General features: G+C 35.1%; 1 protein-coding gene across 7 annotated transcripts in view; it reads right to left on the bottom strand.

The window, feature by feature from the left end:
* Positions 1 to 215: 215 nt before the first annotated feature.
* Positions 216 to 12,269, bottom strand: part of CACNA2D1 (calcium voltage-gated channel auxiliary subunit alpha2delta 1) — a 475,096-nt gene continuing 463,042 nt past the window's right edge. For all 7 annotated transcript variants that reach the window (XM_077863845.1, XM_077863847.1, XM_077863846.1 and 4 more), the window contains one exon: positions 216 to 4,352. In XM_077863845.1, coding sequence (XP_077719971.1) covers positions 4,236 to 4,352 — 117 coding nt within the window. In that variant the 3' untranslated portion in view covers positions 216 to 4,235. The remainder of the gene's footprint in view (positions 4,353 to 12,269) is intronic.

Here is a 12,269-nt window from a genome sequence, read left to right as displayed (position 1 = left end):
CAAGAGCCATATGCGGAGGGTCAGAGCTAGAAAAGGAGTCAGAAGCACATCTGTTTGTTTGTGAGCTGAGGTTGTAATAGCAAAAGCACTTGCCTAATCCCAAGTTTTACTTCATTATTTTGAAATCTCTCCTCAAGAAGGCTTGATTAAAATATATTTGCAATAACTTCTGTCTCTTTCAACGGGATTTTGTGCAATTAAATAATCCAAACTGGTGACTTTAAATGATAAACTTTTATTCTGAATATACTGTTTTTGCACAAGATTTAACACAACATTTTCTGGGATTATAAATATTTTTATAACAGTATTATACAAATTTTTACAAAATGTTTTTTATCAGGCTAGTTAATTTCCACAAAAGTGTCAAGAGAACATAATAAAGGGGAGAAAAGATCTTTTGTTCACAAAGCCAATTGGCCTTTTGCATGGATGCACACTGAGCATTTCAATAAAAGTATCCCTAAAAAGCATGATCCAACAATCATACAGCACAACAAAAAAGACAGCTTTGTTAGGTCACACTGTAAACTCAACTGGCATCTACACAAGACAGTATCCCATTAGTCTCAGTGGAATTTCTTTGAGTTAACTATGTGAACTAGAAATTAGGTAGAGGAAACTCTTGGTAAGGGTTTTCTGAGTCTTTGAAATTCTGGAATTTATTCAACACTGGATACTTCTGTTGTATTGATGTGTTCTGTACAGAAATGTACACGAAATATTAGCAATATTAACATTCTGCTAATGGGAAAACAATACAAGTTCTAAATAGTAAGAAAGTATTTCAAGTTGGGGGCAAGTGAAATCATCATTCTATTCTACACTTGAAAAAGTCACAGCATTCATTGTGTTTCACAAGGTCAAACTGTCTACCTCTAGATATTTTAATGTCAACTAACCATTAATGGAATAGTTCAGAGTTTTAAATTAAGACATAGAATTTAAGCTTTGGTGGAGAGAAAGATTTGAATGAGAAGTAAAATAGAAGAGAGCATCAAATAAGCAAGTAACACTTGGGTTGCAAAGGTCACTTAAAAGGGATACTGCCTATTTGAACCCAGTAAGGCCAGTTTTAAAGTTAATAAAAGGAATATTCTAGGAAAACTTACAAATGGCAGCAACACTGTTTTGTTGTCGTTGTTTTTCCAAGTAAAGCAATAACTCCTCAAGCATTAGAAACATGAAAAAAGATCATACTAAAGTCTTAGAGGCCCAGGACCTAAAAATCTCTTCAATCAAACTTGCTAACTAACTATGTCATGTTAAAAACCTGTTACAAATATGGACCACGATTGGTGTTTGGCAGTAATGCTGGTTGTTCAAATGAAGAAAATATAAAGAAACCATTAATGCAAAAGTCATTCCTGTTACTCAACACCAATATGAGACTTGTTTTGATTTCGTTTTAATGACAAACTACATAAAACTGGATGAGTAGAGAATGAAAGAAGCCAAAGAGTTTAAAAGCTTTCTTCTCCATCCCTTGTATCATTTTGTCTTTGAAAATCAATATTTATAACAGGTTATAATTTAAGTTCCTGTCAAGAATTAGAGCTCACAGAAAAATCCTAAATTAAATATAACAATTTGATGGGATGAGTGTTACTGTCTTTGAAAAAATGCAAAAAGTTTTGAAGACTAGAATTAGGCATGAGACCAATTTTGAGTCAGAAAGCACATTTTTACCCAATTTATTACTAGCTATGTGGTTCCCATAAATATAGGCTTATTTTATAACAGAAAATAAAGGATCGTAGCAAGACTCGTGCATGTAAATATATTTTGATGGCAAATGTAATCAATAGGACCCTGCCAAGAGATGCCAAGTTTAACTGTGATTAATGCAACAACAATGTAGTTGATGAAAACACACTATTTCAGTGACATTAGCCATGAAAATATACTTAATAGATTTTAAAGATAATTTTAAGGTAGTTTGTTGTATGCTGGAAGCAATTCAGTTGTTTGAATGTGCGTCATATATACACACGTACTAACATGATTTTATATTGTTATCCCCTTCCCAACACTTTCTTGATTTAAAATAGTCTAGCAAAAGTTAACAATACGTTTTAAATATGTAATCAACAAACAACATGATCTCAACATAGTGTTACTAGAGTGAGAAGTTCTCTATTTTTTTTAAATCACTTTGGTGTTTTCTAAAATGTCAATACCAGTTACAAATGAGACTACAAAATCACAACAATGCGGTAGAAATGGTAACTGATGTCAATTCTTAGAACAATAGCTGGCAACGTGATTCCATTCCCACCCCACCCCTGTTTTTAAATAAAAAATAGTTAAATAAGGAAATATACACAAATGGTTCCTAGGGTATATTGGTGGTGGGAGGGAATTACAAATGGATGCAAAGCTGAAAACAAAACAGGTATCTTTTAAACTAGGCTAACGACTCGGGTTCTGTCTTTGACACGCGGAGCATATTAGAGCATGCTGGATGATGTCAGTAAGATATGGACTTAAAAAGGATGTATAAGAAAATTTCCAGCATATACACACACCAATATTTGGCATGTTCAAAATAAGAACAGATGCATTTCACCATAAAAAATATCTGTATACTTCCAGCCTTCGGCAGAATTACTCACGTGAACTAGAATTACACATTCTTTGTTTTTACCCTTTCTTCAAACACTGTTTACCCCTGAAAATTATTTTTAAAAGCATAAATAATAATCTACCATATTTACTCTATAATGAAATATCCGATTTACTACACTAATCATTTTCACCAATGAGGCTGTATAAAAACAACTTTGATTATTCACAATCAAGTATTCATGTGCATACATACAGATTCAAGGTTTCCTATTTGTTCAGGTTAATTATAAAACCCTCATCAAACTGCATGGAAATTTTGGTCAAGTGATCGTACCCTTTAAAACGGAGGGCGAGAAGCAGCAGCAGCAGAAACGTCTGCAGTGTACGTGCTACTATTCAAACGAACAAAGAGGAAACCTAGTGTAAATCTTCATTGAGAACATATATGTACTCTTCAAAAAATAAATGTGTCAAATCTGATTTATGTACTTAAAATATCTGTACATAGGTTTTCAGGCAAAAGCACGAGTCTGTATAAAATCCATGAATTCCCATTTCACCATTTACCTACCCCAGTCATTCGGCATTGACATTGCACAGTATATTCAGAGTAATTTAACGACATTTTTAAAGATGACTTAAGTGCATTACACCGCAAGGTTCAGAGTCTTACATAACAATAATGTCACTCGGTTAACTTTTCAAAGGACTATACTCTACAGTAAGAGGAAAACAAACCGAAAGTTAAAATAGCAGCAGCATCATGCAAAATACCCTTGGTAACCAAAGTTCATTTATCACAAGAGAAAACGTTGCCCCTCCCCCCAACAAGCTTCTCTTAGAGCATTTTGAAATATCTGGCTAGCACTACATAACTTTACTGTGAACAAAAGAAACATTACATCAAAGCATTGATTAAGGGCTTACATTTATGAGGAAATAGGTCACGTGTTCAAATTACATCTTCAAGCACCTTTTAGTTTAATAGTTTATCTTAGTTATGATTTTCAAACACCAATCCATTACCCCCGGCAAAACTTAATTGGTCATCATTTGTGTTATACTTTTGGCGGGGAAGCCATTCTTCATAAGGCATTTTATTCATGGCAAATTTTAATTTTTGGTAGAAAATTAGCCATTGTTATTATTATTATTTCAACAGATCCCATCAATCTCGCTTTTTCTATTTTGTTTTTCAATTATAACTACTCAGAGCAGGAAATAATTTTTAACAGAAGAATACGTGAAGGCAAAAATCACTCCTTTTTCCCCATCTAGAGATTTTCTTAGTAAAAGAACAAGAATTGCAGCAAGTCAAAATTCCAGGTCAAGACAATTTGTATGATTCATAAACAGTGTGGGGAGCCCTTTTACATATAATCACCAACAACGCAAACAACAAGCTCTCCAATTTTCCAATAGAGCATGTATAGAATTTTGCTTTGATGTTATACATAGATGATGCAGCATTCACACAAGTTTAAGGATCTGAGACCCTGACATGCAGCCAGTGGGTGCCATAGGAGTCTGCGCCTTAGATTTATGCCATGGTATGGGCCCAGCTCTAATGTTCTGCTCATTCCACAGTTGACCCTATTTTAATGCAACCGAGGGCTCATGTTTTGGCAGGGTCTGGAGTTTAATTATGCAGACTGAGTTTTAGAAGGTCATAACTGGCAGTGTCTGCTGCCAGATAAAAGCCAAAGTAGTACAAACTGGACTCCAATGATGGACCACAGGGAGGGATTCAATCCAGAAACGCCACCACAGTCGGTATAATCCTCCTGTTGGGGGAAAAAAAAAAAAAAGGAAAAAGAAAAATCCTGAAGAAGTATCTAGTAAGCCACCTTTCAGAGCACACGTGTTCAAGCCACTTCTGAACTCACCTGATAAAAGGGCTTTAATTTGAATCCAAAAAAATATTACCCTAGATTTTATAGCTCAACAATTTTGAATAAAGTGATTTCCCTAGTACCATTTCAAGAATGCTTTAAATTTTGAGTTGCAGATTCTGATGATTAAGAAAGAAAATACCTTAATAATAAATGCTCTTGAGTAATATGCCAGATGCTAAATAAATAAAAAACTTTCATAGTACCAGATATTCCTGTATATTTATAAAAAGGAGTAAAAATTTTCTATCGGCTTAGAATTCCCAAGAATTAATGATTTTAACAACTATTCTCAATAAGGTAAAGTTTGTGACTGGTAAAGTCAATTTGAGAAATGATTTTCTCTATTTTCCAAATCTTTTATATCCAATTTCAAAGGTGAACATACCAGGCTATAAATGTAGCATCTGGACCTTTACAAAAATTAAAGAATAATGTATTTGAAGCATACATGAAAAGACACTGTAAAAATATATTCAAAATAAAGAGCTAAGCTAGCACCAGATGTTTAAATTACAGAATCATGAAATATAAGGAATTGCTATACTTATTCAGAATCCCCATTGTCTGGTGGTAGCTCATGAAGTTCGCTACTAATGCAGAATTATCCTGGATCTTTCATCCCTGGGTTCTGTATTTCGTATCATTTTCTACATCCTTTAATTCCTTTTAGTTACTGAGTTCATAAAATTGGTTTAGAAAAATAAGTAGATATGAGGCTTTTTACAAAGAGAATTCACTAACGCCAAGGTTCATCATCATCCAATAGTCAAAATAATAGGCAATGTAAGTAAATAAAGGAGCAAATGTTCAGAATGATCATCCAACGACTCTTGAGCTTGCAGAGAAGAGAATATCGGCTTGTTTTCCCCACTAGGGTTTAATACAGTGCCTGCCACCCAGTAAATTAATAAAATTTCCTTCTTGAGCTGCATTTTGAGGCAGAACACCTTTTTCTGTTCGTGATTTTTCAAAAGCTATCTCCTAAATCTACAGAGAAGCATAAGGTGATGTTCCATTCTTGGTCCTCATTCTAGTGGACTTTTCAAGAGCATTGGGCAATGTACAGCATTCTCGTCTTTCAATATTTTCTCCTGTATATTTGCCCAACGTATCTTCTGGTTCCCCCCAAACTTGTTTTGGGTTCATCTTACTCTCTTTGGCTCAAATTGCTTCTCTTCATGCTCTCCACATGATAGACTTTTCCAGGAGTTATTTCGCTGTTTATATTTTCTTCCTAGGTAATCTAATCCAGTCGTACAGCTATGAATTCTATTCATTTGTTAATAGCTCATACTTTTATCCTTTTTAGTATAAAAATGTTTTTTTCCACTTTGCTTTTAAAATTTTGACTTTCAGTTTTAATGGACAAATAAAATTATATTTAAAATCTAGATTTAGGTGATTTGATACACTCAGATATTGTGAAAGGTTACCACCTCCAAGTTAATTAACATGTCAATCGTCCATATATTTATCACTTTTCTTGTTTGGTGAGAATATTTATGTTTTACTTTTCTTGGTAGATTTCAGTTCTACAGTGTTATCAACTACAGGCATCATGTTTTATTAGATCCTTAGACTGTTTTCATCTTATAGCCAAAAGTTTGTATCATTTTACCAACCTCTCCTTATCCCTCCCTAGCCACTGGCAAGTAGTTTTCTACTCTTTGTTTCTATCAATTTTTTTCTCTTTCCTTTGTTTCTTTTTAAATAGAATCCACATATAAGTGATATCACACACTATTTGTCTTTATCTGGCTTTGTTTCATGCAGCATAATGCCCTCAGGGTCCAATCCTGTTAACACAAATGACCAGATGTCCTTCTATATATCCAGACACCACTTCTTTATCCATTCCTCTGTTGATGGACACTTAGGTTGTTTATATATCTTAGCTACTGAAAAAAAATGCTGCAATGAACATAGCTGTGCATCTATCTTTTCTCGTGTTTTCATTGTCTTCAAATGAATATCCAGAATTGCCAATTCATATGGTAGTTATATTTTTAATTTCTGAGGCAGCCCCATACTGGTTTTCATAGTGGTTGTACCAATTAATATTCCCACCATTAACAGAGGATTCCCTTTCTCCACATCCTGCCAGCAATGGTTATCTTCTTGTCTTTTTTATAATATCCATTCTAGCAGGTGTGAGGTGATACCTCCTTTAAGTTTTGATTTGCATGTCTCTACTAAGTGACACTGAACCTCTTTCATGGACAGACATGTCTTGGATATACTGCAAGTTCAGTTTCAGATATTCAATAAAGTGAGTATCTCAATAAAGCAAGTCAAATGAATGTTTTGGTTTCCTAGTGCATATAAAAGTTATGTTTATACTGTTGTCTCTTAAGTGTACAATAGCATTATGTCTAAAATCTGGGCTTTCAGTGAGTCTTTTTTTTTTTTTTTTCTCTGCTGGTGGAGGGTCTTGCCTCAATTATTGATGGCTGCAGACTGATCGGGGTGGTGGTTGCTGAAGGTTGGGTAGCTGTGGCCAGTCCTCAAAATAAGACAACAATGAAGTTTGCTACACTGATTGCCTCTGCCTTTCAAGAACAATTTCTCTGTCATCTGTGATGCTGTTTATAGTATTGTACCCACAGTAGAACTTCTTTCAAATTTCAAGTCAATCCTCTCAAACCCTGTCACTGCTTGATCGACTAAGTTTATGTAATATCTTAACTCACCTATTGTCATTTAACAATATCCACAGCATCCTTACCAAGAATAGGTTCTGTCACCAGAAACCACTTTCTTTGCTCATCCATAATAAGTGAGTTTCATCCACTCAAGTTTTATCGTGAGATTGTAGCGATTTCAGTCACATCTTCAGGCGCCACTTGTAATTCTAGTTCTTGTGCTATTTCTACCTCATCTGCAATTACTTCCTCTACTGTAGTCATGAGCCCCTCAAAGTCATCGATGAGGGTTGGGATCTACTTATTCCAGATTCCCGTTCATGTTGATATTTTGATTTGTCATGAATTGTGAGAGTTCTTCATGACATCTACAATGGTAAATCCTTTCCAGAAGGTTTTCAGTAAAGTTTGCCCAGATCCATCAGAGGAATCATTATCCATGACAGCTATAGCCTCACAAAATGTATTTTTTAACTAACGAGACCTGGAAAGGTTGAAATTGCTCCTTGATTCACGGACTGCAAAATGGCTGATGTGTTAGCAGGCATGAACACAACCTGCATCTCACCGTACATCTCTATCATAGCTCTTGGGTGGTTAAGTTTGCTCTCTATAAGCAGGTGTATTTTGAAAGGACTCCCCCCACACCCCTGTAGGTCTCAACACTGGGCTTCAAATGTTCAGTAACCATGTCATGCATGAACAGATGCTGTTATCCAAGCTTTGTTTTTTCATTGATAAAGCACAGGCCGAGTAGATTGACTTAGGGGCCCTGGGGTTTTCAGAATGGTCAATGAGCATTGACTTCAACTTAAAGCCACCAGCTCATGAGCTCCTAACAAGAGAGACGGTCTGTCCTTTGAAGATGGGCATTGACTCCTTGGCTCCAGCTACGAAAGAACCAGATGCGGTCTTTTTCCAATAGAAGGCTATTTCATCTACACTGAAAACTTGTCACTACCCTCAGTTCGTTTCTTATATAGTTAAGAGGTTGCTGGAGGGGAAGTAAGGGGGGTGATGAGGTAACTGGGCAATGGACACTAAGGAGGGCATGTGGTGTAATGAGCACAGGGTATTATATGCAACTGATGAATCACTTAACTGCATCTCTGAAATAATATACATGTTAATTAATGGAATTAAAATTTAAAAAACTTAAATAAAAAAAAAAAACCCTGCCACTTAGTGCTTAGCCATTTTCATTGATTACCTCAGTAATCTGGATAATTTGCTGCTTCACATTGTACTGTTATATTACAGAGCTGGCTTTGCTTTAATCTCATGAACTAACCTCTGCTACCTTCAAACTTTTCTTTTGCAGCTTTCTCACCTCTCTCAGCTTCTCCCCTCTCTCAGCTTGCATAGGAATGAAGAGAATTGGGGACTTGTTGCGGATTAGGCTTTGGCTTAGGCACTATGCTGGCTGGTTTAATCTCCTATCTAGACCACTAAAACTTGCTCCATGTCAGTTATAATGCTGTTTCGATTTTCTTATCATTTGGGTATTCACTGGGATAGCACTTTAAATTTCCTTTAAGAACTTTCCCTTTGCATTCACATTTTGTCCAAATGTTTGGTGCCAAGATGCCTTGATTTCAGCCTGTGTTGGCCTTTGAAATGCCATCCTCAGTGAGCTCAATCATATCTACTTTGTGATTTAAGGTGACTCTTCTTTTAACTTGAACACTTAGACTGCAGGGTTATTAACTAACCTAATTTGAATATCATTTCATCTCAGAGAATAGGAAGGCCCAAGGAGAGAAAAAGGGATGGGGAAATGGCTGGTCTGTAGAGCATTCAGAACAGACATATTTATTAAGCTTGTGTCCTAAATGAGTGCAGTTAGTGGTACCCCCAAACAATTATAATGGTAATATCAAAGGTCACAGATCACCTTAATAATTATAGTGAAAAAGTTTGAAATATTGTGAAAATCACAAAACATGATACAAAGACACAAGTGAGCAAATGCTGTTGAAAAAATAACACAAGTACAATTGCTTGATGTGGAATTGACACAAACCTTCAATTTGTAAAAACTTGCAATATCTGTGAAGGTGCAATAAAGCACAGAGTGGTAAAATAATGTATGTCTATACCTGTTGGCCACCTATAGGTCTTCAGAAAAATTTTATTCAGATCTTGTGTCCATTCTTTAGTCAGATTTTTGATACTGAGTTGTATGATTTCTTTATATATTTGGGATATTGGCCCCTTATCAAAACATGATTCGCAATTAATTCCACCCATTTCATGGGCTGCCTTTTAATTTTGTGGGTCTCCTTCGCTGTGCAGAAGCTTTTAATTTTGATGTAGTCCCATTTTTATTTTTGTTTTTGTTGCCTTTGCCTATGATGTAAAATTAAAAAAAAATCGTTGCCCAAACAAACATCAACGAGTTTACTTCTGAGGTTTTCTTCTGGGAGTTTTATGCTTTCAGGTCTTTAAGTTCAAGTAGTTAATCCATTTTTGGTTGGTTTTTGTGTAAGACAGTGGTCCAGTTTGATTGTCTTGGGTGTAGCCATTCCTGGTACTATGTATCAAAGAGACCATTCTCTCTCTTCATTGTATATTCTTGGCTCCTTTGTCATAAATTAATTGGACATATACACATGGGTGTACTTCTGGGCTATTTTGTTATATTGATCTGTGTGATCTGTGTGTGTCTTTGTGTGTGCGTGTGTATGTGCCAGTACCACACTGTTTAATTACTGTATTTTTTATAATATAGTTTAGAATCAAGAAAGTGTGATGGATCCAGCTTTTGTTCTTGTTTCTAAGATTGCTTTGGGTATTAGGATTTTGTAGTTTCATAAGTATATTAGAATTATTAGTTCTATTTCAGGGAATTTTGATAGGAATTGCAGTGAAACTGTAGATTGCTTTGGATGGTATGAACATTTTAACAATAATTCGAATTTATGAGCACTCATCCCATTTATTTTTGTCTTCAATTTTCTGTCATAATTTTTTAGTGTAAGGTCTTTTACCTCCTTGGTTAAATTTATTCCTAGGTATTTTATTCTTTTGGATACAACTGTAAATGAAATTATTTTTGCAACTTCTCTGATATTTTATTAGTGTATAAAATTCAACTAATTTTTGTACTTCTTTATCTTGCAATTTTACTATTTTTATTACAATAGGTGGAGTCATTAGCATTTTCTAAATATAATATATTGCCTGCAAATTAGTTTTAATTCTTACTTTGCAATTTGGATGCTTATTTCTTTTTCTTTGCTACTTGCTCTGCCTAGAACTTCTAGCACTATGTTGAAGAAAAGTGGAAAGAACGGGCATCCTTGTCTTGTTCATGTCAGCTGTGGGCCTTGATTATGTTGAGGTATTTACCTTATATACCAACTTTATTAAGGGTTTTATCAAAATGATGTTACATTTTTGCAAGTGCATTCTCTGCATTTATTGAGATGGTATGATTTTCCTTTTACCCTGTTAATATGGTGTATCACACTGGTCGATTTATCAATGCTGAACTGTCCTTGCATCCTTGGAATAAATCCCACTTGATGATGGCATATAGTTTTGCATTGTTGAATTCAAGTTGCTAGCATGTTGTTGAGGATTTTTGCATCTAGGTTCCTCAAAGATACTGGCCTGTAATTTTCTACTCTTGGAGTGTCCTTGTCTGGCTTTGGGATAATGGTAAGGCTGGCTTTGCAAAATGGGTCTGAAAGTGTTCCCTCCTGTTATTTCTTGAAAGACTTTGAGAGAGCTTGGTATTCATTCTTCTTTGGATGTCTGGCAAAATTCACCAGGGAAGCTGTATGCTCCTGGGTTTTTGATTGTTGGGAGGTTTTTGAGAGCTGATTCAGTCGGTTTACTAGTAACTGATATATTCAGATTTTCTATTTCTTTATGAATCATTCTGGATAGGCTAAATGTTTTAGGAATTTATTAATTTCATCTGATTTTCTAGTTTTTGCTATGTAATTGTTTATGGTAGTCTCTTAGGATACTTTATATTTCTGTGGTATCAATTTTGATGTCTCTTCTTTCATTGCTAGTTTTATTTTAATCCTTTTTTTTTTTTAAGTAAGTCTAGCTGAAGTTTGTCTGTTGTATCTTCTCAAAAAACCAGCTCTTAGTTGCATTGACCTTTTCTATCGTCTTTTTAGGGTCTATTTCTTTTTTCTTTTTTTTCTGTTATGATCTTTGTTCTTTCCTGCCTTCTAACATTGGGCTTAGGTTGTTCTTAATCCTCAATATGTAAATTTATTTGAGACCTTTCTCTATTCTTTTTTTTTTTTGTTTTTTAAGAGATTTTATTTATTTATTCATGAGAGACAGAGGGAGAGAGAGAGAGGCAGAGACACAGGCAGAGGGAGAAGCAGGCTCTATGCAGGGAGCCCGAAATGGGACTCGATCCCATGACTCCAGGATCACACCCTGGGCCAAAGGCAGATGCTCAACCACTGAGCCACCCAGGCGTCCCACCTTTCTCTATTCTTGATATAGGTATTTGTCACAATAAACTTCCCTCTTAGAACTGCCTTCTGCTTCCTAATAGTTGTAGCTAAGTGTATTCTACTACTATTATATTGCTGCCTACTTCTGTTAGGTCTGTTAATATTTGCTGTATATATTCAAGTGCCTCTGTGTCAGATGCATAAATATTTATCAATATTATAGATCCACTTTGATTGAACCCTTTATCAGTGTATAATGATTGTCTCTTATTACAGTTTTTGTCTTGAAGTCTATTGTGTCCAAGTATAGCTACCCCAGCTTTCTTTTGATTTCCATTTGCATGGAATATATTTTTCCATCCATTCACTTTCACATACTTTAAGGTGTGTCTTTAAAGCTGAAATGTGTGGTTTTCATTTGTATTTGCCTGAAGACTGTTCATGCTGAACATCTTTTCACGTAGCCAATGGCCATTTTGATGTCATCTTTAAAAACTTGTCTATAAATTTTTCTGTCCATTTTTTAGTTGATTAAAAAAAACTTTTCTGAGTTCTTCATATATTCTAGATATTAATTCCTTATCTTCTATATGGTTTGCAATCCCCCCTCCCCCATTCTGTAGGTTGCCTTTTCATTTAGTTGTTTCTTTGGCTACGGAGAAGCATTCAAAGCTGTCATGGTCCCATTTGTTGGTTTCTGCTTTTGTGTTTTCCGTATTGTATCTAGAAATGATTGC

Source organism: Canis aureus, chromosome 21, assembly GCF_053574225.1.
Source record: "Canis aureus isolate CA01 chromosome 21, VMU_Caureus_v.1.0, whole genome shotgun sequence".
Lineage (NCBI taxonomy): Eukaryota > Metazoa > Chordata > Mammalia > Carnivora > Canidae > Canis > Canis aureus.
Note: the sequence above shows the minus strand (reverse complement) of the source record. Positions and strands in the feature narration are given on the sequence as shown.